Genomic DNA, 27,014 nt, shown 5'->3' on the forward strand with positions numbered 1-27,014 from the left:
TATTTGAAGTTTAAGGTTTTAAACTTCAGATAAAGCAGAAGAAGAAAAAGAGAAGGAGGGTCTAAGGGCAGGGATCCCTAGTTTAGCTTAGTCTGTTTAGTTTAGTTTAGCAATTAGCTATTGCATTTTATAACTGATTTTTTGTTTTGTACAATTAGTGAAGCCAGTTGAGACAAGTTTGTTGTAAATTTGGGTTGTATAAGTAAAGTTGAATTGAAAAATTAAAGTAAATATTCAGAAAAAGTAGAAATATTTTTGCTCAGTAATTGGTCAGCCAATAGAGGTGAACAAAAATTGTCACATGACTGCTAATAACCTCAAATGATATCTGACGTTTTTGCCTGATAATATTTATTAAAAAATGTTTTTGATTAATCCAGCATATACTTTTTTTAAACTCAGATATAGGTTTAAAATGACATATCTGACTGTAAACACTAAAAAAGAAAATAATAGAAAAACAATTTAGAAATAAAAGTTGGAATGGATTTACCTTCAACTGCTTAAAAAATAATTCAAAATGGGAGCTACTGTATTTTCTTTTTGCTAGTACCCAACTCATTGTGGCTTCTGTTTTGAAACGTTTAAATTTATGTACAAAAGCCAGAAAAACAAAATCATTGTTTTAAGCTTGTTTTTTTCCTTACTTTTTCTGGAATCTTAATACTTAAATTTCACAAGCTCCTTTCAAAATCTCTCAAGATGAGCTTTCAAAAAAAGTGTGACAAAAAACGTTTTTGCATCTCTGCTTTTACAGCATGTGGAGATCTTGGTCATTACATTTCTGTGTCTGACAGCAGAGCTGATTTTAGCATGACACATCTGTGCTTTGTGGAAGCTTCATTATCATACCTGCCTGCCATTATGCTAAACACTCTCAGATAGAGGCACAGACTAATGCCAGAAGGCCTGTGCTGAGAAAAGGTGCCTCCAAATGTGTCGGCATGTTCATCAGAGGATAAAATACATTCCTTCATATGCTTTTTTTGGAAGCAGAAAGTACTGGTCATTCTTAAAAAATTACTCCAACCAGTTTTGGGTCAAGTTGCAGCCATGAAAGCAAAACTCCAAAAGAAACAAGAACAGCTGACAACCTGAAAATACTTTATAGCAGTGTAAAAAAATGACTATTTTATGCCTTTCATAACAACTTTTCTGTGCTTTGGATTTTCTTTTTGTTGTTTTGGAGTCTGTGTCTTGCTCCACCCTTTACAGACAGCTCATGTTTTCCAGCAGCTGCACATCTGACAACATTCTTCAGTGTTAAGATTATAAGACAATCCCCCCAAGGCAACATGTGCACAAGAACAGTCCTCTCTTCAAACCCACCTTTCCAGCTGGATCTGCTGGAGCTCCCTTCTGCAGGAGCAAGCTGGCCACCTCCATCTTGCCATACTTTGCAGCCACATGCAGTGGAGTAAACCCTTTCTGTTGGACACAAGGACATAGAATTGTAAAAGACAAAAAAACTTTTTTCAAACAGGAATATTTTTTTTCCCTTAACATGGGATTTTTCCCCATATGCACAATGGTAATTATGAGAATTAACACAATTATAATACAAAAATCTAAAATGTATCCAAAACTAAATAAAACAAGTTATATTATTTAACATGACATCTTTTTACAGGAGCCTATAAAATGTTTAACAAGGAGTTAATCAAGCTTCTATGAATTTACCCTCTTAAAGTTTTAAGATGAACAAATGATCCATATTGTGCATGTATCACCGATGCAGGACAACAAATGGTTTTTGTTACTCTAGAAAAAATCTGAAGGGCTGTTGCTTAAATCGCCCTTTAATGGTGTCAGTCCCGGCTCACTGACTGTGTGGGCGCCTAAAGATATTTAAACACGTTTCCTCATACTTTACAGAAAGAATGTGGGTCTCTGACAGATTCCTATTTGCTCTGAAACACATGACCTAATTTTTGGAACTAGTTACAGTCAGCGTTCACATGACTTCTGTGGAAAGGACTGTTCCAGAGAAGATGGGTAGGCCAATAAAAAAGTTTTTTTTAATGTAGCTGCATCAGGGAGGAAATGAGTTTACAAGTATCAAAAAATACTTTAATCGTTTTTTTCAACTTTGCCAAATCCTTTATTCCCACATCGCAGTGACATAATTCCCTTAACCAGCTGATTAAAAAAAAAGCCATGTGTGAGGGTATGTGTGTTAGAGAGAAAGACAGCACCATGGGGTTTACCCTACATTAATCTTCTCTGCTAACAGAGGTGACCTTTGAAGAAAGCCTCCAGCTACACGTCGCACACGTGCACAAAGTACTATAAATTATCTTGCACAGCTACGCTTCACCTTGACTTTTGTAATAACCCCGATGTGCAACAATTACCACCAGAAATTGTCATGAAGCTCTGATAGTTTACTGATTGCATAAAAGAACAATAAAAAAGCAGTTTTAAAATTGGAAACCGTTGTGGAATTTAAAGATCAGAAAATGCACATTTTAGTTTTTTCCTTTAGTCTACATTTCCAAACGCAGTTCCTTTTATGCACTTCAGCTTTAAAAAGACGCCCTCTTGTGGACAAATGTGGTACCGAAATAAATTGACACCTGGAATGTGAAATGTTGGATTTTTTTTGTTTGTGATATAAATTTTCATCTTGTTACTGGCCTTGGTGGAAGATGACAGTGATGCTCCGTTTTCCAACAGCATGGTAGCCACATCTTCGTGCCCCTCACGGGCGGCCAAATGCAGGGGTGTGTAGCCAGATGTGGTGGCAGCGTTGGCTGAGGCGCCGCAGTGCAACAGCTGTTGGACAATATCAATTTTACCCAGCCGACTGGAGATGTGCAATGCTGTCTGGTCGTCCTGCACAGAAGTAGAAGGTAGTTTATGGACCCAGATCAGGTCAGTTTTTGTGAAGTGGCTGAGAGCAGAGCTCAATGTTCCAACCTTTGACTTGGTGTCCACCTTCGCTCCGTTCTTCAGCAGGTATCGGACTACATCGGCCTGGCCAGCCCTGGCAGCCATGTGAAGAGCCGTCTCCCCTCGCTGGAGAACACAGACACTCATTATTTGTGCAAAGACACAACATTTGAAAGAAAAGAAAAAAAGTAGATTTGGTGATAAACTTACAACATTGGTGGTATTGGGTGATGCTCCATGATTTATCAGTGCACTAACAATGTTTTCGTGGCCCATGAAAGCTGCCACATGAATTGGTGTCAGGCCAGACTGTGTGAATACAAAATTCAAATTAAAAGACAGGCTTTTTAAAGTGTTATTGCTTTAAACACAAGAGCTCGGAAATGTTAGTTTAGAGTTACAACTTCTGACAACAGACTGTAAAAGAAAGCATCTTCCACTCCAGCTCACCTCAGTCACAGCCTGGATAGATGCACCATGTTTGAGTAACAGCTCCATCACTCTGACTCTGTTTTTCTTGCAAGCAATGTGAAGCGGAGTAAAACCATTCTGCCAACGAAAAAGATAATTGAACTCAAAGAAAAACAGTTAAACCTTTTGCACCTACTGTGGTTTTGAGCAAGAGGTGAACATCTGATGTAAACTAATAATTGAGTTGGGTTTCCAAATCTGATCTCCAAAAGAGAAAAGAATGAGAAATAAAAAAAACTTTTTTCATTGTATTTCAAGAATCTTCAACATATTATTTTATTTTAATCTTAATCTTCAGATAACCAAAAAGATTTTCATTTTATCTTCTTGGTTATCTGAAGATAAAATTTCCCTTTTTTTTTAAATCAAACTCAAACTCTACAGTATATTACTGGTACAGTAGTGTGGCAAAGAGTATAGTAATGTATATTACGGTACTTTCTTTCAAGCTGCCAAAATTGTTCTTTAAGTCAGCTCTAAAAATAAAGTTTATTTCAAAATGTTTCTAAGATTTAACTCTAAAATTTAACTGTGTTTGTGTTTCTGCCACCCTATCAGAAATAATCTGGGTATGTAGGAACATTTTGATAGGAGCTTCAGCAGAACTCACTCAAATAGGTATATCTAAAGGATTTGGGGTATTGTCAGTGCTTTTAGATTTTATTCCGGTTAATTATGTACTTTTTAAGCAACTTTATGTTTCACTCAGGTGATGCGTTCAGGTGATGTAAATGGTAGATGCTTATATAGACCTTTACTATTTTCTTAGGCCTAAATTGCTGTTCATCGTGCAGATAAAATACAAAGCGGGAGAGCAAACACTAATTTTGAAATTGGTTCACAACTGTAGAATTTTGATTTTGGAACCCGTTTCAGGGCTGCATGGTGGCGCAGTGGTTAGCGCTCTTGCCTCACAGCAAGAAGGCCCCTGGTTCAAGTCACGGCAGGGGGACCTGAAAACAGAACAACAATGGGGGACCTTTCTGTGTGGAGTTGGCCTGTTCTCCACGTGCATGTTTAGGTTTTCTCCTTCGCCCATTAGTAGCTGGGATAGGCTCCGGCAGCCCCATGACCCCAAAAGGGACAAACGGAAGAAGATGAATGAATAAATGAACCCGTTTCGGTTTGTCAGAAGTGTAAAAGAAAAGGCAAAGATGTTCACTTTTTGTGTTCTTAAATGATTTAAACTTGGAGACACAATAAACTTAATTGAATTATTATGTTCACTTTTTATCATACTGTTTGAAAAAAACAGCATCGTAAGTTAACTATCACAGTCACAGTTTTAAAATGTAATCCAAAAACACCCCCTGTATTTTTTGTTTTAAACCACAGTTTTCTTGGCTAATGTTCCTTTCTATCATGAAGGCTCCTTAGTCCCTACCAGAGCTTTTGCGTTGGGGTTGGCCTTCTTGTCCACTATGAGCTTGGCCACCTTGTAGTGGCCGCAGTGTGCAGCCACATGCAGCGCCGTCAGGTAGTCGTTGGTGACGTCATCCACGGGTACGTCGTGCTGAAGCAGGAGCTGGACACAGTTCAGGTGGTCCCCCTGGGTGGCCATGTGGAGCGGCGACAGGCCGTTCTATGAGGGCACGGAGAGAGGGAAAGACAGAGAGAGAGAGAAAGAGAGAAAAGGAAAGAGACAGAAAAAGAAAGAGACCAACACACACGCAGACGGACACATAGACAGGTGGACAGACACATACAGTAAGTTAGAGTGGGGCCTAGTGCTGCACAGAAAGACTGCGAAAAAAGTTACTAAGAAGGTTACAGAAGCATTGTTATAACGAAGTCATTACAACAATGTCTAGTTGTTACACTGGTTGTCCTCTGAGGTCAAACTGCAGGGCTACGCTGCGAAGACAGGCTGCTCTGGAGAGGTCGCACAGACGTTATGAAGGCAACGCGACAACACTACGGCAACAACAGACCTTCCATCTGATTGAATAACATATTTTTAATTGTCCTCTGTGGTTAAAAGGAATATTTCAAACAGACAAATATTTCATAGTCTTATTAGCAGAGTTTACTATGAAAATTATGATGTGATCTGTGTTTTTCTAATCTTAAACAAAACATTATTTATTCTTTCCCTAAAAGCAAGGCCTGAAGTTATCTTCCAAGTAGCTACCTTGGTCTTAGAAAGGATTGGAGCTCCTCGATCCAGCAGGATTTCTACCACCTGTTCGTGCCCGCTCCGAGCCCCACAATGAAGAGGAGTCAGACCATCCTGGAAAAAAAAGAAGATGCTTCTCAATTTAGGAAATTACTCTTCCAATTCAGTTAAAAAAAGAAAGTAAAATACAGTCATAAGAATTTGTTTTATCAAGATGATTTTGTAATTGTTTAAGCAGTGCAATAGTTAGATATATTTTTGCTTTTTTTACACATTTGTATTCTTACAAGTATTCACAAACTGTGTATGTACAACAAAAACTGTACACTGCAGAGGTCCCACCTTTGTTTTTGCTTCAATTCTGGCCCCTCTGTCTAATAGTAGCTTGACCATGTTACTGTTGCCCCTTTTTGCCGCAACATGAAGCGGCGTGATGTCATTCTGAAAGAAAAAGGAGAAGATATTGAGTCTTTTTTTTGGTCTAAATCAATTATTTCCTATTTCCTCACAGCCTGCTCTGTTTATGCACTTTTACAAAACAGGTCCATTAATAAAATGTGGCACTGGAATAAAGCAGTCTTTGAAAAAAATAAAATAAAGCAGTCTATTAAAAAAACATTTTTCCTGCAATGAAGCACTTTTCCCTAAAAGCTCTTCACATTTGGTTGTGTTTATTTCCATCAATGTAATGTTGTGGCACAACTCTGGAGACCCAACCTGTAATCAGTCAAAAAGCAGCACAACCAGTTTCCCACATAAGGAGCCGATTCACTGTAATTAGTGTCTATTGGCAACTTTGGGTAGCCGGTCTTTAATGTTGTTATACATTCTAATGAAACACACAGATTAGAATACTACTGCTGTGGTAAATAACATGCTTAGAAAACTCTAATTACAGTCTACAGTTTGGAGCATTTCCCCAGTATATTTGTGATTGTAATTTTTTATCAACGTGTAGTATGTAAAGTTAAAAATATCTGACTGCAGTAATAGCATACATACATACATACAATACATACATGCATACATACATACATAAAATATAATAAAAATTGTTATAACCACAACATGTACTGTATGTTTAAAAAAAAATCTTGTGTTTACCTTCACCCCATGAGATTATATTACTGATATAATAAATGTGAGTACCCACTTTGTTAGAATCCAAAAAGAGGGTTGGTATGACAATACTTTATTTTATTTTATTTTTCCCCTAATTGTTGTGTGAGCAGCAATGTTTTTTTAAGTAGTGCAATTTTTGTGCATTTTTGTATTTAAAAGGAAAAAAAAAATCAAAAGTTGATGTTTTTTCAGTATTTATTAATAATGCCATCCATAGGTTTTTACACTGAAAAAGAAAAAGAAAGTTTTAACAACAAGAGTTTGTGTAAATATTTGTAAACCAACTGTGAAGGAAATAGTTTGAGTATAAAATTTTTTTAGATCAAGTAGATGTCACATTTTAACTTTTTTTGCCTTTTAACTAACAGAATTTGTATGTATATTATTTAGATTTTGCAGAAGTGCAATAAGTATGTTAACATAAGTATGACATGACAAAAGTTTGTTAAAGTATGATTGCTTCACACTAACAGTCTGCAATATCACCTCCAAGACAGCAGAGAGCAGAATTGACTCACCCGAGCCATGAAGTCCACTGCAGCCGCTCTATTCAGCAACAATGTCGCCACGTTGATGTTTCCATAGTGAGCTGCGATGTGGAGGGGAGTGAACCCACTCTGAGGACAGGAGGAACCAAACAAAACAGCAGCAAAAACACAGATGATATTAGAAAAAGTGAAAGATACATGCCTTTAAAGTCATACTAACCTAAAGACTCAAAACTGACTAAAAAGACAATTAATCAAGCTACACACATACTACTGTACACAGTGCCACTCTGACAATAGACCTTTATCTTTATTTTTTTCAGGGATTTTTTTCCCTCCTCAATTTCTTTTTTATTTTATTTTTTAGATTTGGTATCATATGATGCTTCTTGAAGTCTATCGGCCCAAGAAAATACGTTTTTTATATTAACTAGAAAAAGCTTTTATATCATTATGCACAACATTTTGCCCCTTGAAATTACCCCTTAAGGACAGTTTATTTCCTGGATTTTGATTAAGAACAACTTTCTGGCATCACTTCATGGCAAAGTGAGCAACAACTACAGGAGGAAAAATGGGCAAAACAATCTCCTTCAAAATCATTTTAATCATTAACAAAAGAATTATTTTGAAGGATAAATTAAATGGTTGTACCACCAGTTTAATAGGCTACAGGCAATAAGAACAGTCCACTAGTTTTTTTTACAATGAAATTCTTATAACTTTTCCTTATCTTCCACCTGTGTTGAAAGCAAATTTGTTTACCACAAGACGCAAATCTTAGATCAACAGACATTATTAGGTGAATAATACCAGATGACTGTCAAGTCTGCCAAAGCCAGAACTGAGCCAACCAAAACAGGCACGAACAGAAGGTGGCCACCTGGCTTTGGTGTGATGAAGCGGCCAAAGTTACTGCAGAAAACATCATCTTTCATGGGACCAAATTAGCAAGGCTCGGTCCCATGAAATGTTCTTTTAGATAAAGGATTGAGGATTGAAATTGTGCAAATCCGTTATGTGCAAATCAGAAAAAAGGTTTTGAGTGCCTTCTGCTACAAACCAGTAGTTCTATTTAAGTTGTATCCCTATTAAAGGAATCTGGTTGCCATGCAGATCGTAGACATACTACAGCTTTTTAATGAATGATAACCATTCTTCATGCAATCATTGGTTATCATGAAAGTCAGTTTCATGGAAGGACTGGGACTGAACACAGCAGGACAACAGTTTTTCAAGGGTCACAAAGAATTTGACAAAAAGTTAAAAAGCTTTGGACACTTTTTGACTCCATGAAACTATTTGAATCAAGGAAAACCTTGATATCCAGTCCCCCCCAGTCCCAGGATTTTTGCAGGAGTTAGTGAAGCATGCGCTATCGCTCTGATTTTCTCCATGGCTGGAATTATCCACTACGTTAATGAAGCAATGAGGAGAGGGAAGACAGGACTGCGCTAAAATGAATTAGGAATGTGACGAAGGGCTTCAGAGCCATTACTGCATCAAGTCAGGGGTACTGAAGTGGTTGTTGTTGGTGTTTTGAAATTTTAATGAACTGCAATGGGGGGGCTACAAAATGTACAGATAGAGTACCTCTGTTGTTCTATTCACCATCATCTACATGTAAGCCACAAGAGGAGAGAATTGCAAGTTAGTGAGAAAAAAAGTGAGAAAATAGGTAAGTTGAAGTGCAGAGAGAGGAAAAATGAGTCAGAGATACTTGGTTAAATATGGTTAAATAAAAATACAAGAAATAGTGTTTATATGTGTAAGCCCCTCAGCAAAGAAAAGCGGCAAAAAGAAATTTTAAACAGAAAGAAAGAAAAGTAAGCAGAAAAATTTGGGAATGATGGATCAAAAAGATTTTGGGACGCTCACCTTTGACTCTACGTCAGCGTTGTGGTCATTCTGCAGAAGCAGGGCCGCGGCCTTGGTGTCGTCTTTGCGTGCAGCGATGTGCAGGGCAGGAAGGCGTACCTTGCCCTTTGTATCGTTCTCCAGTAGCAGGGAGACCACCTGGTCATGGCCCTGCTGGAGAGCCACCGCCAAAGGAGTGAAGCCATCCTGTGTTTGGGAGGAGAAAAACATCATGAATGCGTTGCTGTTGATGGAACTGATAAGTTTGAATGGTAAGTTGATGTAAATAGGGTTTGACCCGATAATCCAATAGAAGGTCAAAAAAGGCTACATGACAGAATCTTTGGCATTATATTCTTAATGCTGTTGTTTAAATATTTTAGAAACTTTTCAGAGATAACTGTATGACTATAGCTTTATAAAAGATTTATGATGATAAGCTCTAATTTGAAAAAGAAACATGTGGTATTTGACAAAATAAAACAAACTAAAAGACCATAGGTTTGAATAGAAACAATTTTTCTTCTGTTTGCAAGTGCCATCTCCCTCAGGGACACAAACATGTTACATAATGAGAGGATGTGGTGGACCCTTATTTCCTTTAAATATCCTTTTAATTTAGAATTAAAGTGGAAAATTCCTTCTAAATCAGCGCGTCCTCACATATTGGAGTACAAGCATGCCGTCTTTTTTTGCATTCAGCGAACCCAAAGAACGCAAGGCCGTGGTCTGTCTTGGGCGCTGCATTGACTGGATCAGGTCTGTACCTCCGTTCGTCCATGTGTTCGTATGTGTATACGTGTGCTGACTGGTAAACGGGAATGCATGTGAGGTGGCCTGAGCAGCGTAAATCATACAAGCAGCAGTGGAGGAGCGGCAGCAAGCAGAGCGGACCTCATCTGTGGTCAACTCAAGGTCACTCTGCCTCCACCAACATACACTACCAATCAATGAGGCTCTGCTTAGTCCCTTGTGAAGAGACGGGGGGGATAGGTGGGGGGGGGGGGTGAAAAACAGACTTGAAAATGAGTGGAAAGACAGAGACAGGAAAGCAAAAAGTGTACACAAAGGGAGACAGAGACAGATGTAGTAAAGTGAGTTGGGGGTGGTGGGGGAGAAAGGGAAGAGAATAGAGGCGGAAAGGACATGGTGGTGGTTAGTACAACAGATGTAAAGACCACACATGACTCAGGCAAACACATGGAGATATACTGCATAGTATAACTCTAGAAAGATGCCACAGAATTGACACATATACACATATGAGAACAGACGTAGATAACAAAGAGCACATTCACACGTGTACAGTACCTCAGTGGCAATACTTTGGCTCGCACTGTTCTCCAACAGAAATCGTACCACCTCCAGGTGATTCTCCTGGGCCGCCATGTAGAGAGGAGTGAAGCCATTCTGCACACAGCACAGACATGAATTATTGCAACACTGTAGATTTTTGTTTGCACGTTACAAATTGTAAAGATCATAAAACTCTTGGGTGCTACATACTCAGGTGCGACTTATGTGTGAAAAAAAAAATTACAACAACTGCTTGAGGGTCCTGTAGGTATAGCAGAATTTGCTAATGACAGCAATGCAGAAAAAGAAGAAGTCTTATGCAAGATTTGGTGGAATTGTTCCAAAGCGAGACAGAGGTTGAAGAATTTATATGTTGCGCTAATATACTGAAGTCCTCCTGTTTCATGAAGCTAAAAAAGCATGGATGTGTAAGGCAGGGAAGTGTGAAGTCTATTATCGTTATTTATTCCGTTATTATGATTTGCTTTGAGAGATGAAATTCATATATTGTTAAGTAAATTTCTCCCAATAGTGCGTTTCTTTTCCCTTCTTTATTGTGCATCTTTTGGCTGCTGCAAATTATAGGAGTGACTTACAGTCTTAAAACCTTAGTCAGTTTAGACTGAGAGAGGCCTCTTATCTTGTCTTTCACCTTCATCTGATAGAGTTAAATGTAAAGTGCAATGGCAGCAGTTTCCAGAGGAGTCCTAGTTGGCACGATGCCTGATTCTGCACTGAGTGATTCCCTCCATGTCCCTGACAACCTCACACATTCTCCTTCTAACAACTGTTTGTTAGTATGTTTGCTTCAAGGTCCAAAAACACAAAAAAATCCAGCAACATCTTGGTGTCATTTTTGACTTTAGGTCCTGTGGGTGCATTGTGAGATTTGTTTCACCTGAGATTGTGCGTTGACATTGGCTCCATTAGTGACCAGCTCCGTGACGACTTCTGCTTGGCCAGCCAGCGAGGATATGTGCAGAGCAGTGTTTCCTTTCTGGATTACAGGAAACAAGCACAGGAATCTTTGTAAGCTCTGTAACACCTGTCCCACCATGTTGTTTGAATATGTGTGTGTGTGTTTTTGTTCTAAACCAAACAAAATCAAACAAGAAACTATTGAAAATATGATACCTAAAGTAAAGTTCATAGTTTTCCGAGTTAAGACTTGGATTTAAGTGTAAGTATGATTGAATTAAAGGTTGGAAAACCTAAATTTAGAGTGAGAGGTACAGTTGTTAGAGGTCATTGTGTAATACGTACATAAGAGGCCAGAACATACTCCATACTTTATGTCAACCACAAACTCTGTGAAAAGACTGAGCCAAGTCATGGCGTTTGAGTTACGTAAATTTCCATCCAGCCTAAAAAATTCCCATCACCCAAATCACATGTTTTAACTGCAGCATTCCAGCTCTGATATCCCCCTACGTTGCACTGCCAGCAATGTGACACTTCCGATCCCCGTGTCCCACTTGTAAAAGAACCTCAGCCTTAAAAATAAACTTGCATGCTGCTCTTCATCAATGTGTTAGAAGTTTGTGTGAAGGCCAAGCTGACACTCAAACTGAACCCTATTGTTTAATCCTGGGATTTCCTTGTCATAAAGTGCTTTTATACTATGGTGATGCTTAAAAAAATAAAATAAAAATCAACTGTGACAACGTAAATACATTACTAAGTGGTATTTTTATGTGTTTTCACAAAGAGTATTTTACAAAACAATAAAAATAATACTTAAATAAAGCATCTCAGCATCAAGTAAAAACAGACTTTTCATGACTTTTGCTGCTACATAATGCAGCGCTGAAAAGTGTCCTACTTAATAAAAACATAAAAAATAGTCAGGCTCAACAGCACATTGGCTTTTATCATCTATGACAAAAAGAGGAAAATTGTTATAATTGTTTTAAGTGTAAAATTCAGCTTTCTCATCTACAGCGGTTCGGACAACCTGAACACATGGAGCTACAATGACAGCCTATAATTAAAAAACTCAATCGCCAAATGTTCTGCTAAGCTGTCCAACAAAATACAGAAGAGCAAAATTGAACATTCAGGCTTTAATCGTACCTTGTTTATACTATTTACATCCAGATTCCTTTTTAAATAAAAGCATTAAGATGCAAACTCAGCAGTACTGACTCAAAAACCAGCTGTTGTGAAAAACTGCACTGCTGGGGAGAAATTCTAAAAAAGCACAATTCTTTTTCTACTTTTAATAAAACAATTTCAATCAACTATTTCCTCATAAGCAGATAAATTTCAATTGCGTTTCTTTTTTTTGCCACCAACCAAATGGAGGACTAAAATACTTGTTTAGTGTTCTGCAACAACATCAGCAAAGCTTAGAAAATATCATCTAATAATCAACTATTCTTCACATTTTTATGTCATTGGAAACTGCACAAAGTTCAAAATTAACATCTAAAAGTTCAATGTGCATTCCTTTTGAAATGCAATATATTCAGAATAATAGCAGAGAAACGAATGAACTAAAGACAGACGTTCTTTGTTTAATTTCCCCCTAGAAAAGTCCTAGTGTCAAAAAGGGGGGGGGGAAACATGATTAATTCCAGCATTAAGCAGTCCCAGTGCTCCCTTCCATGTTGCTAAATCAAGGTACCCTCGGTGGCCTTGCTAGCTAGCAGGACGAAATAAAAATTGGCATTGAGATGTATGCAAGATTTCCTGCTAATCCCTTCATGTCCTCGGGGTCACAAAAAAGGGGAGGCTTTAATTGGGGAGAGTTTCTTCTTGATCTTAAATATTTCATTGTGCCTTGAGTTTATGTAAGCGTGTGGCCATGTGGCCAGGGGGCAGAGAAGCTGAGCCAGACGACTAAATGGGGATGGAAACCTTCAAGGCACAAATATGAATAATGTTTTGGACGACTCTGCCTCTGAAGTCCTGCATTCAATTTAATTTATCCATCAAAACTTTCCACATAAGCTATCATGTCTGTACTGCATTTGCTTGTTACAGACATATCCAAGCACAGCATCACATGGAATCTCACATGACAGATTTAGCATGTTACAGCTTTGGTTTAGCAAAGCTCAGTCCTCTCATTAATTATGCAGTCAGAATCAAACCCAACAAAGGGTGCAGACTTAGGAGCATGCAGATTAATCCTACACAGCAGCCGTGTTTTGACCTGGATCCAAACATAGACGGTTATAGTGTGTGGAGATTATGGGTGATGCCTTACCTTTGTTGCTGCATCAACACTGGCTCCCAGCTTCAGCAGCTCAGCAACAACCTCCACATGCCCCTCTTTGGAGGCCAGATGAAGAGCATTCAGACCATTCTGAGACAAAAATATTACAATCAGACAGTCATTTTTTCACAGAAATGACACAATATAGCCCCAAGTGATTTAGCTAAAAAGCCTAAAAATAAAAGGCACAAAGTTACGTTTTGTCAAAAACGTACCTGATTGCAAATGTTTATCTCAACCCCAGACTTGAGGTAGTCAAGGACTTTTTCTAGATTTCCTGCCCGGGCAGCTCGCAGATAACTTGCATTGCTATCAGACTGGGAGGAAAAAGAGAAAATTAATAAGTTAAAAAAAGTAGTATAGAGAAATCAAGATTTTATTTGATCCAAACAGACATATGTGCGCATAAGAACAAAAGTAATACCGTACCAAGAAGAACTCTGTCATTATTTCTCAAAAAAACATTATCCTCATCATAAGCAGATGAACAAAGGCAACATCCTCAAATCCAAAATGTCCATTTTCACATTCAAAACAAAAAGATATCCACACAATTTTTCAAAACTCCAAAAAACTCAGTTTAAGGCAAAAAAACAAAGCCAAAAAACAGTTCCAAAGTCCCTCTACCAGTGCCCGTAGGATCTCGCCTTCCTGTTTTTTTAGCTTTGTTAAATCCAAATGTCCCATATTCCCCAGTGTGAGAAGTTCAGTGGCCGGGTGGTCTTTAGCTGCTAGAGAGCCCTCCTCTTCTGCACAAAGATCTTTCCTGCATCCACCAGTGAAGTACTTGTGAGACCATGTCACTGCAAGAAAGCTTCTGTTCTGCTTGGCTGTCCTTTATTCCACTACAGAAATAGGGCTTTGCACACCCAAAAAAAAAAGAAAAAAAAGTGATGAGGCAAGCATGTTTTCAGCCTAATAATAAAAGTGGTGAGCATGAGCATGTGCATGCACGACAGAGGAGACAGAGAAAGAGACTGAGCCAAAGATAAGAGTGGAAAGATGAACTGATGGAAAAAAAACAGAAATGAGGGAAGAAGTTGAAGTGTGTCTTGTCTGTTTTCATGTTAGCTCCTTTGACACTTGGTTTGATGCACAGTGACACACAGCTCACATTGCACATTCTTGCCTTGCATCTTGGCTGCAGCCTTGAACAGCCATGTGCATTTTGTGGAACTCAGCATTTCGGGTGCTGAGAGCAGTCGGAAGGGGAGCTTTGATGTGTTGCTTTACAAAAAGGGCTCAAAACCCAAATTCCCCAGACCTGCTAAATTTAGAAATGCGCCCAGAGACTCTTAGGATAAACTCAGCAGGACCAAACTGTGCAGTCGGTCATCCAACATTACTCTCCGCCTCCCTGCTCCTCATCCAGAGATAACTCTGACCCAATGCCTAAATGTGATTGAACGAGACCCCACAGCATCAGATTATTCCACATCTGTTTATAAAAGTGTAACAGGAAAATATTTGTCCATGTGAGCTCATGCAAGCATATGTAGACAAACAGATGAACAGTAAATGAAGCCGTGCTAACTGGAAGTCATTTCCTGATTACAAGAAACCATCAAAGTAAATATCTCTGCAGCCAATCAGCTCAAAACATGAAATGTCTTCTTCCTTCCAGATCCCCACCCTCAAGGGAATTTTTGATAACCCTGAAACACACATCTTTTGACCTGAGTTTCCTAAAAAATGTTTTGGTCCTAGTAAAAAAAAAAAAAAAAAAAGGCTGTCTGCTCAGCTGTTGGACTGGACAAGTTAAAAAAAAACAAAAAAAACATTGACTTTGAAACAGCTACACGTCCAAAATGCAAGTCTCCTGTTCTCCCAAAATATTTGAACAGAGTTAACACATGCAAGAGATCATCTTACAGCAGTAAAAAAATGCTGCAACATGAAGTAAAAGAATGAACAATATCAAGCTACAAACTCCTGCTGAGAATAAAGTAAGCAGGGTTTTTGCTTTATACTTCTTTCATGATTTTTACGCTAGATGGGATGAAAAAGAAAAAGAAGGATAATGGGGTTGGGATGAGGGGAAGAAAAGGGCAAATAAGGGGAGTTGGATAGACTGTTGAAATGACGAAAAAACAGGCTGCTATACCCCAACGTTAACATCAGGACAAAAACCCTACTGTTTTTTCCTTCTCTGCTTTTACTGACTGTCCTGCTTGACTCATTAAAAAGTTGTGCTTTAATGAACATCATTTTAAAGGCACTTTTAAAATGAAAATTAAGCAGAACCTTGGTTATGTTCTCGTATTGCTGTGGGTGCCTCATGCTTAATAGTTTTATGTGTGGGGTTTTTTCTTAATTGGTTTTGTGTAAAAGTTCTTTACAAATAAAGATAACTAGAGTGAAAATTGTGTAATATTTAGCTTTGAGTTGAAGTTAACAATGCAAAAGGTGCCCTCAATCAACACACAATAAATGGTTTGACAGCAGCAGGTGAAGTCTGGGTGTGAACTCTAAAACAATTTTCAAGAGTGCAAAACCAAGGGTTTCAAACGACGACGACTAATGGTCTAAAAAATGTACTAATCTTCCATTATTATCCTTTTAAATCTGGAATCATTAACCAATTCCCTTTTCTGCAAATGTTTCCACCCTCAAACTTTGGGCTTTAAAATGAACCAGGGTATGATAAACAAAATATATTTCTAAATGAACACACGCTTTTTTTGTCCCTGTGTTTGTGCGCACAAATTGTGAGCATGTGAGAGGCTACCATAAACCCAAACAGCTGTCTCGTTTCTTACATAACAGGCACCCATGTTGTGGTGATCCAGACTGTGAACAGCATGTAAGCAACTCTTAATGTTTTGTTGTTTGTCATGAAGTCTGCAAATGATCTAAAACCTCTAACCCAGCAGATCTTTATCTCTTATAGGTCATGGTGTTTTTTTTTTTAATTATATGAAAATGCTGTTTATGAGCCATTAGGACTTGCATGGTTTTGTTGTGTTATAATAGCATAGTGTGTTAGAAAATAACCTTCTCTTCAGCATTTTTACCAATTATTTCCATGTGAATTTTTTTTCTCCAAAACATTGGAAGTAAGAAGAAATTGTTTTTTTTTTCTTTAAGTAACTGTGCATCCAAAGTGTTTAAAATGGTTCTAGACATGTATCCTCTACCAAAACTGGTTGGCCTCATTCTCATCCACATTAATGCTCTCGGCAGATTATCCATTAATTAATGCAGAGTTTTCCTGGGGCCCATGCATCAGATCTTTTCTTTTTCTGATCCAATGTTCATCCAACCTTAAAAAGACAGCAGTCTTTGTAAATCAAATATTACACAAGGTTTGCACGTGAAGTAGCAGACGTTCACAGCAAATGAGGCCATTAAAGATACGATTAGGCCTGAAGGAAAGTATTAATCTACAGTTAAAGAGAAGGGAGAGGAGTAGAAAAGTCTGGCTCTGTGAGAACTACGAAAATGGAAAAATCACACAGTCATTGTAGATTAGAAGGTTAAAAAAGCTAATATTTTATATTTTTTATAGTGATCAACAAATAATAACCATTAGTAAAAAATAAATGGAGTAGTCATTTTGACATTTGGTGAATTGAAATATATTTTTATTAGGTCATACTCTTTCCCACTTGAAAGAAAAAAGGCATTTTCTGCCACTTAAAAGAAGAATTAAAAACAGCAGTTTAACTAATGGTAGACTTTTACTACTGGCATAGGGAAGGATGTATGCCCTTAAAAAACATGACCTATTCATGTTTAATGCAGCTATGAACATTTATTTTTTATCCCAAATACCTAATTTTAAAAAAACATCGTATTTTTATTCGGAAGTTTCTTTGTCAATTACCACTGGAAGATGTTAAGTATGAAGTATAAATACTATTTTTTTTCCAAGTTTAAAGTACATGCACAAATTATCTGACACAGTTCAAACAGAATCTGAGCAGACTCGTTTTACATTTTTCAATAAAAATGTTATGTTTTGAAACTAAAAAAAGGTTGATTTTAGCAGAATTTTTTTGTGTGGCATTTCCTCTTATCATGTCTGTCCAAGCAGTACCCAACCTTTGCCCATCAGTGATAGGCTCCAGCAACCCAAAGATCTAAATCGTGAATGGTTTGGAAAATGGATGAATGCAGAGATTTGTCTAAACAATCAAAGAAAAGCCATTTGGTTTAAACTGCTAAGATACTATGACAGTTTAGTAATTGTACACACACTTGTGATACAACAAAATCCACTGTTTTACTCTTAACAGGATGTATCATTGCGTACACTCTAAATACAGGCAAACATAGATGTGTGTTGATGTCATTGCTGCAGGCTCCATGGGATCTGATGGAGCTTAAAAAAGGAGAGCCAGACCAGCAAGAGATGTATTGTTTCACTTTATCCCTGTCTCTCCTGACAGTACAAAACTCATGCAGCCCCATGGCCATGATAGTACAAAGCCGGGGGCGTAGAGCAGCAGGACAAATATTGCCAGGAAACTTCACTACAGCACTCACTGTATCATGTCTCATCAGTACGGATGTTCACTAATGCCTGTGTCAAAACAATATTATAGAACACTTCTCTATTTGCTTCTTCTGAAGTTAACCTATTATAAAACTGGGAAGAATTGACACCAATTTACCACACAATTTATTGACAACGCCATTTCGTTCATTCTATTTCATAACCATCCTGTGATTTTAACTGCTAAAGCAAACATTTGTTATGATGAACAAAGCAAGACATGCTCACAGGCTTTATATCTGTCAATGTTGAATTCTATGACTTATACAATTTCTTATACAATTACTGGTATGAACTGAGATGACTATTGTTGTATTGGGCTATATAAATAAAATTGTATTGAATTGGACATAAACCAAACCTTGAGCATGGTTAAGATGAGATGTAGGTCAATGTGTCATGTTGTCACAAAAAGACAGCAAAGTGTAAATAGGCGAATTAATTGACAGAAGTTTGGGATAACTGTATGCTGGATGTTTTCTTTTTTTAAAAGTCCCACTCTGAAAAGCATTCTAAGTGGTCTTTTAATCATAATTATGCCATTTTTAGTAAAAATGGAAAATAAAACAACTGTCATTTTCTAGGACAGTCTCTGCAGAGCGGCAGTAGTTCATTAGAAATTGAACTCTGTTGTGTGTGTGTGGCCCTCATTTCCCATCATTCTTTTGTTCACACTCTCTTCTACTAGCTTATAGCCCCTCATGGCAAGCAAGATTGAAGTTATCCAATGTTTTAAGCCAGATGCCAGCTCAGACGAGAAAAACAAAGACGTAAATGGATCTAATCCTCTACAAGTGGATGCATCAGAATGGAGTGTGTGGCCTGTCGATTGTATTTTGTACACAACTCCTACAAGCTTCTTTAAACTATGTTTTTTTTGTCTGCTCCTGATTCACAACAATTTGAATAAATACTTAGAAATGCAATTTCAAGCTTTGTTACAAAAATGCCACAAGATAATGTTAAATTCACCAAAAACACAACTTGCATTGTAGTTGGTCTTTGAAAAAAAAGGCATGATTTTGTTCTTGCCCAAAACTTTTTAAAGAAAACATAAAAAAATTACAACATTTTAATGTATCATTCTTTTCTTTTCTTTTCTTTTTTTACTTTTCTGTAATATATCAGTAAACCACAACTCCACATCTTTCTGAAGAAATGTTAATACTTACATAATACATGTACTAAGAAACATACTGTTTTGGAAAGTCAAATTGACATGTTTGTTTAAGAGAAAAACAGACAACAAGATCTCTGTCTAAAAAATGTATTTTTTTAAGTATTCAGCAAAGAAAGAACAAAGCAAAACATGCACATATCTCCAACAAGACTATTGTAAATATAGATGATACACTGCCATATATACATATGTTTAAAGCACTGTTCCCCGAAATGCATCTATCACAGTTACAGTACATGCCCCACAGCATTCACAAATCTGCTAACCTCTCTCACCTACGCTTTCGAAGATGAAAGTAAATAAACAAATAATGACCATATGACACCTGGATTAAACTATAAGAAAGAATCCAAATAGTATCCCTACTCACTTGAGTCAGAAAGACAGCACCTTCTTCCACAGCCATGCTCAGTTCTGTTCCTGAACAATGAAGAGGGGGAAACCTGAGCTCAGAGCAGCCAGGCAGTCATGCAGCCAAACAGCCAACCACTCATCTCTTCATCAGTTCCCATCTCAGCCTCCTTAGCATCCGTCCCAATCGAAGGAAAGTGCAAGGAACCATTGAATTAGGCAACAGAAAGCCAGCCAAGAAATGCAAAGTGGAGAATAGTGGATACTGCCGTTCTGTCCTCTGTGTGATCGATGTGCTGAACATTAAAGGTGGTGGAAGGGTACAGAGGTAAAAGAAGAATGGATGTAAAAAAAAAAAGGTTGTAGAGGGTAAACAAAGCCCATAATATAGTCTTTCACGCTACAGAAAGGACACGCGCCAAATCCCCCTCTGCTGCTTCTCTCCCCATCCTTTCACTGTATCTTTTTTTATGCGTAAACAAGGGTAAATCCCAGCCGCCTCACAGAAGCTGGCCTCTGCCCCAGAAAGCACCTTCAAACGGGGAGGGCAAGAGTCCTGACTTACCATTATAGATGAGGATTCTCCCTCCCTCTCCTCTTTCCTTTTCTTCCTCACCTTCATTTAGTCTGGAGGTAGGGGGGCGTCACTGTAAGTTTGATATCCGATGTTGCATGCCAAAACGGAAAGGGCAGCTGAAACAAATACTTTCACTGAAATGCCCCCCCCCCCTCGCCCCCCTTCCACCTCAGTTATCCCACCCACTCTCCGCCATACCCTCCCATTTTACAGCCTCCTAACACCCTCCCTCCAGTAAAGACTGATATGCTATGTTCCCTCTACCTGGTAGTGTACAATCACAACTCATCAGGGCTCAACAACAAAAGCACTAGACACTATTTGGAGCAAATGTCCCCCCCCAACTGTCAGTGGGACAGGATTAGGAGTTATAATAGGGACACCCTCCACCTCTAACCCCCAGCAGCCCATCAGCTAGCTGAGCAGAAGCTGCGCTTTGGGAGACCACCCCCTATTGTTTTTCTTTACAAATCCTGCTAAAAGCTAAGCCCTGGCGCAGTAAGATAGAATCCAGACATGTTTACTGCCCTACTGGAAAATGTGCTTAAAGCTAGATCTCTATCTTTGCACTCTGTTGGAGGAAGACAGCAGAGGCTGAGCTTAACGCGCGACACAAGAAGCGTGTCTAAGTTAGTCGGCTCACCTGTGGGCATCTAACTTTTTCTCGCATGTATGAAAATGACCACCCACAGAGGCTCATTGTTCCACAAGCTTTTGTTCACATGGTGAGGAAGATACACTAAAGGGTTGTTGCCATGACGACACACACTGTACAAACAGTGGAGCTTGAGGGATTCCACATTCCTTCTTTTTTTGTACATGAATGTCATCAAGTTTTCGTCCAAGAAAGCTCATAGTTGACAAAATTTCAACAAATTTTATATAGTCTTTAAATACTGGGGAAAATAATTTGAAATATGTGTAAATGTGACAAAAAATGTTTTTGAAAAAAAACAAATGAGGTTGTGGGTTATACAAAGACCACTGGGAATTTTAGGGGTAAAAAAACATGGTAACATGGGAATAGTTTTTTATAAAGCCATCATTGTTAGTCAATAAGCAAATGAAATGTTTGCCCCTTTTATTCCACAAAAGTCCTCTGGATTTTGTGTGCATTTGTATACGGTACTGGTTCTCTAACACACTCAATATCACCAATTGCAGAATTGGGCGATATTTTGTATTGTTTTTTTTTGTTTCAGTTTAAAGAAGACAGATTGAATTCATATCCAAATAATGTTTTGCTTTTAAAATCCCCCTAAATCCCAGTGGTTTTATGTATTTTTGATTTATTTATCCCATCTGTAGTTCTAAAATTTGCATCATTGATGTTCATGTTTTATTTTTAAATGACACATCAAAAGCTTTACAATTTATTGATTCAAATCTTTTAATAAAGTAAAAAAAACAACAACATTTTTTTGTAACAATCATAATTACCTGTGAATATACCAGGAAGTCTACTGCACAAGACAGGTACAAAAAAATCACTCTACAGCTTTTGTATCTTTTAAAATTGTGTTTTTTTTTATCATAATAAAGTAGATTCTTGTCAAAAGAAATAATGGGAACAATTTCCTGCATCACACTTTCATACACAACTATTGTTTTTGAAGGGAAATCCAGTCTGATCTGGCAGCACTGCAAGTCTCTAAAATATCACTTGAAATCCAGCACATTAGACAGTACTTTCCTAACTCCTATTTTTCTTGGGGTATCATTGGTATTTTCCAGTCCTATCAAACAAAGGACAGAGTGTGATGGAGATATCAGGGATCAGAGGAATTCAGATGACGTAAGAGGCTGTGAACAGCGTACGTGACGGCTGACAGAGGGAGTGACAGATGTTTTGGACCGGCAGGGGAAAGCCAGAAATGTGATTGGTAGATCACAGGATCCTTCAAACTAACACTGCAATTCTGAGTGGGGGAAAAAAGGCAGTGTTTCCATGGTTACAGCAGAGGTTATTACAGAGAAAGAGGGAGGCAGATATACTTATGAATAATTATTGCTTTGGCTCAATTTTTACTGCCTGTCAATAATCATACAGGGTAGATTTTAAATTATTGTTGTTAATTATAATAAATTCAGTGTAGTTGTGGACTAAAATGTAATTATTAAAAAAAAGTAAAATAGGTACAGATTTAAAAACTGTTCATATTTTAAAGTTTAATATGTTGTTTGATCTGAATCCACTTAACAAGATAGCATTGATTTGTATTAATGAATGTCTATCTACCAGAAGTTTTGTCACAGTTCTTCAAAACAAAAGCCTCCAGCACCATGCCCCTAAAAGCACAAAATTAAATAAATAACATCAACATGTTCAAAGAAACTGAAATGGTTTCAGGCTAAAATAAATGTCTGCCTTGCATTTTTCCTTTTTTTTCTGGTTCCACATGCTGTGCTGTCTCAGGAGAGCAGGGAGCTATCACATCACCCTCCTTCTATGGAGTAAACAGTGTGTTTGGATAAAGCACACCACGCTTACAGCAGACAAACGTAGCCTTAGCTGCTTCTGCTGCATGGAGCAGACTCAAGGGCACAGCTCCTCTATGTCCCCTGGGACATAAAACCAGAGGGGAAAGGGAGGGGAGATGGAGGGGAAGTGAGCTGAAAGGGGTTGGAGGAAGAATAAAAATGAGATGAAGAGCAGGTGAAAAGAACAGGTGAGTTGTTCAACCTCTGACTGCATTTCCATTCAAGCTTTTTAGCAACATCATGAGAGTAGCAAACATATTCTGTTACATTTCATATTCTTCTACACAGTCTATCATTTGTCTTTGCTTAAAAGCTGTTTTCAGCAGGCTGTTGGACCTACACTTTCATATGAAATGGTCCCATCTGATATGTGGGGCTGATCATTGCTGACACGGCAGCAGGGAAAACCTGAATGTCGCATTAGATTTCATCGAACTGACCTGTCAGCTGTACAGGTGAAATCTACACACTTATGCACCAGGTTAGATCAATATCTGTCTCACCGAAATGTCACCCTAAAACAAGACCCAGCAGACCAAAGGTCAAGCACCATAAAACACACAAAGGAGGAGGAGTAGGAGGAGGGAAGAATGTAACAAGAGTGAAGACAGATTTGAGATTTGATAGCAAAATGACACAAAACACGGAATCAGCAACAATAAGAGAGAATACGATAAGCAAGACTGAAGCAAGATAATAGGAAAACAGTTTTGACAAGTAAAGATAGTCAAGAGGCATCTGACTTTCAATAAATCTGCCACAAAGTGTAAAGTCAGAATAAATCAAACTCCTCCTCCTTTTCCATCTGTAGCATCTGTTTGACCCCAAAGCCTCCGATCAACAGTCAAACACTGGACTCTGGTGGACAATCTCCTGCATAACAACAGCACATCCCTCCACAGCTGCTCCACATATATCTTTTTCTTTATTACATGAGGAAAAGTTATGGGAATATCACACTGACGCATGAGACCAACTTGTTCCTCGTTTAGACAGTCAGTAATCTTGTTCTTTTGACATTTGTGCCCTGACATTTTTAGGACATGAGCCATCTGGGATTTGTTGTCAGGGAAAGGAATAAAAGTATAAAGAAAAAAAATTAGATAAATTAATCACCTTTGAATGTTGCAATCCTTTAGGGTTTACAATTTGCAAATAAAACCAAAATAACAAACGAAAATACATATTTAAATGAACAAAAATGAAAGACGATAGGTTGTTACTATTAGTAAATCTCAGATGATCTCTGCAATTGAAATACTTTCAAAATTCTTCATAAATTGCTAAAATATATTTTTAATTAATTCATTCATATTTTTTAATTTTTTGTTCTTCCTTACTTGTAGGTTGGTTTCAGAACTTTATGGAACCCTGGAAACAAGTATGCAGTCTTTTAAGGTTTTAGACATAGATACAAACAGAACAGAGGGGATAAAAAACGGTTTCAAAGCTGCTTCAGACAGCTTGCCTGCTGATTGATGGCAGGGTATTTTAGTCTAACATTTCAGGAAGTAACCAATACCAAAGAGGGCAGTGCAGATACACTAAATACCAAATAATAGTTATTTTTAGTTATAAAACTGATCAATAATCTTCTAGGTCAGTATTTCTGCAGCTTCAAAAAGAAAAGAAACCCCTGTCAGTGACAAATAGAATGCTTTCTGATTTTTTTTACATTTGTAGCCTCCACAATAACATCAGGCTTATAAAGCTATCTGTAAAACAGGAGGCACAGAGACTGCCTTGGCCTGTCAAGCAGATATGAATGGAAGGAAGAATGGAGAAACTGTTTTTGCCTCATCTTTGGCAGGGAGAAAGCACCAGATGAGTGCAGACCACGAGCCATCTGTCCCTTCTGAGCCCCCCTCAGTGTCCACATTTCATACACACTGACACACGCAGGCAGACGCAGCCATGATCTCCACACCGAAACAAAAATGAAACATGAATAAAATTCCAAATATAGACGATCAGAGGTCAAACTGATCAAATATTTTAAAAAAGTTAGGAGAAAAGGAAGTCGTGAAAGGGGGATTTATGTGAGGATCATCCTTCATCCCAAAATACACCTGCTGTTCTGTATTGTTACTATTAAGGCTTCCTTAAAAAACACAACAGCGGCAGCATGACACTGGAGTAATGCAGTAATGCGGTTTCAGCTCCCAGCACTTCTGCTCATCAGACAGCCACTGTGGGGGGATTGAACCATCAGCCACTAAGGGCAGCATAAAGTGTTGGAAGGTTGAATGGGGTGATTCAAATCTTTGATGGTAATGTTTTGTTATTAAAAAAAATCACCTTTAATGTTCATATTAAAAGTAGAGACTTGTGTTTATTTGCAGATTAAAACTAAGTCAGAAACATCTAATTTGACCCGATTCTCTCAATTCTTTTACTCTTTTTTTTAAATCTCAACCGGAACATGCTGTCAAATACATATGTTACCTAGTTTTGTGCAAAAACACATACAATTTAGAAACAATGTAAAATTACATTTATGGGAAATAAAGGTTTTGATTCCTAAAGATTGGACACAGGGGTGACTAAAAGCATTGAGGGCACTAGAAGAGGTTACCCCCCACTTTATCCACGGTAATGAATAAAAAGCCTGCATGTTGGGTGATACAGACTTACATGGAAGACAAAGTTGCTCAGATGGAGCCCAGTTGACTGTTTTTATTAGCAGGTTTTGTAAGGATGAACTACTGTGTGAGCCAAAATTAATTTTGTGCCAAAAATTAGAAAAGAATGAAATGCTCATTCTCTACTTAAAGTCACATTAACGGATCTTCAGTAACAACTATTTATAGGACTCATGAATACAATCATCTAAAAAGCTACAAAAAGGAAAAATACAATTTTATCTACTTTAATCAAATTAGTTTTGTTGTTCTGCTTTACCAAATCAACCTTAGTATGCCCCAAAAATACATACAGATTGTTTGCAATATGTTGTCCAGCTTATAAAGTCATAATAAAGGCAATTCCAGAAACCAGGGGCTAAAGAGGTCAGCTAGGTCAAGCGTGGCCTGAAGAAAGACCTGAGTATATTTAGTGAGAGTGCTGTGGAATGACCAGTCTGTCTGTCTGCTTACAGCAATTCATTTAGATTAATCGCACCACCAGATGTCAGTGCACACAAAAACACTTCTGGTTACTGCAGTAGTAGCAAAATGACCCTGAAAATCACATCATGTAATGTTTTTTTTTTTTTTTTTTTTTAAATAAAGAAATGAGTTCATTTAACATGCATGCCATTTGCTATATAAGATGTTACGAAACCTGTTTATAAATGTTCTGTGTTTGGCTTATGACACAAGCAATAGAAATGAATGGAGAAGGCAGTGTATTGATCTCTATTGATTTTCATGATCATTTCCTCCTAACAGATTTTTTACATGCCGTTCATGATTTATGTCAAAGAGTTATAATCAACGTAGAAAGTGTTCTATCTGCAATTTTACATCTTTAAAAATTATATGAAAAAAATGCAGAAAGTGTTGTTGGCTAGTTGAAATTATTCAAATAAATAATAGTATTAAAGAAATTAAGAAAAAAAACCTTAATGGTGTTACATTATGTTTGTAACTGTGGTCAAAAGCATCCATGAAATTTATTTTGGTGGGGCTGAACTTCAATAACAAATGGGAAAATCTTGTTTGTGCCACATAGATTTTTCGGGGGAATAATAATTTCAATCACTTTATTAGAGAATTTTTATTTCTGGGTCATTTCAAGTTTCTAGTTTTGTCACTCTAGAAACCGATACAAACTAGATTAAAAAAAAAAGACCTTTGATCACAAGCATCAATGGACCAGGAGATTGGACCTGTGCAATAAGACATTAAGTGTGCATTAACTCTACTAACAAACATAGCAATCCACCTCAAACAGATCTCTTGAAAATGAGCAGGGTTCACAAAGTAAGAGTAGTTTTACCTGAAGTTTTGCTGCACTGTCTAGATTTTCCATAACACCCATCAAGAGACACAATACATCACCCAATACAGCTTGTTTCAAAAAGCAGGAGAAGCAAGAGGATCAAAAAGACTGTCACAACTTAAAAATATTTTTTGTCTACATAATAATTAAACACTCACATTACTAAGAATTCTTTAAACCCCGTTCTAACATACAGACTTCAAGTGTTCAGTTTTGGATCTCCCACTGATAAAAAATGTCCATTAATAATAAACAAGAAAAATATTTGTTTTTCCGTTTTATGGGTTTGTGCTTTGGTTGCATATCACTGTGTACTTGTCAGGGCTGATTAAATACTGTAACTGGTAAATGGCAGCTGGCAGCAGGAATATGACCTGCTGTTCTGCCCAGTAAAGACATTTTCTATTGTGAGTGGCAGCACTTTTTACACTGCCTGTAGTCCTGGGGTGGGATTAATTCTGTTATTGACATCGTTTTTCACTTCAATATCCTCCTTTGTCATGGCAATATTATTGTTAGCTGA

The 27,014-nt window shown here is 37.7% G+C and overlaps 1 protein-coding gene across 43 annotated transcripts in view; it reads right to left on the reverse strand.

The window, feature by feature from the left end:
- LOC101165834 (ankyrin-3) overlaps nt 1–27,014 on the reverse strand; it is a 113,401-nt gene that overhangs the window by 39,558 nt on the left and 46,829 nt on the right. For 31 of the 43 annotated variants that reach the window (XM_078931907.1, XM_078931917.1, XM_023963668.2 and 28 more), the window contains exons 2-16: nt 13,678–13,779; nt 13,454–13,552; nt 11,141–11,239; nt 10,258–10,356; nt 8,968–9,153; nt 8,683–8,706; nt 7,120–7,218; nt 5,822–5,920; nt 5,495–5,593; nt 4,748–4,945; nt 3,343–3,441; nt 3,103–3,201; nt 2,920–3,018; nt 2,638–2,835; nt 1,330–1,428 (exon numbers count right to left, since the gene is read on the reverse strand). In XM_078931907.1, coding sequence (XP_078788033.1) covers nt 1,330–1,428; nt 2,638–2,835; nt 2,920–3,018; nt 3,103–3,201; nt 3,343–3,441; nt 4,748–4,945; nt 5,495–5,593; nt 5,822–5,920; nt 7,120–7,218; nt 8,683–8,706; nt 8,968–9,153; nt 10,258–10,356; nt 11,141–11,239; nt 13,454–13,552; nt 13,678–13,779 — 1,698 coding nt within the window. Of the gene's footprint in view, nt 1–1,329; nt 1,429–2,637; nt 2,836–2,919; nt 3,019–3,102; nt 3,202–3,342; nt 3,442–4,747; nt 4,946–5,494; nt 5,594–5,821; nt 5,921–7,119; nt 7,219–8,682; nt 8,707–8,967; nt 9,154–10,257; nt 10,357–11,140; nt 11,240–13,453; nt 13,553–13,677; nt 13,780–19,510; nt 20,036–27,014 lie in introns of those variants that run through there. The other 12 variants (XM_078931947.1, XM_078931948.1, XM_078931921.1 and 9 more) reach the window with 2 other exon arrangements.

The sequence above is a fragment of the Oryzias latipes genome, chromosome 15 (genome assembly GCF_053564925.1).
Source record: "Oryzias latipes strain Hd-rR chromosome 15, Olatipes_Hd-rR_3.1".
NCBI classification, from domain to species: Eukaryota; Metazoa; Chordata; class Actinopteri; order Beloniformes; family Adrianichthyidae; genus Oryzias; species Oryzias latipes.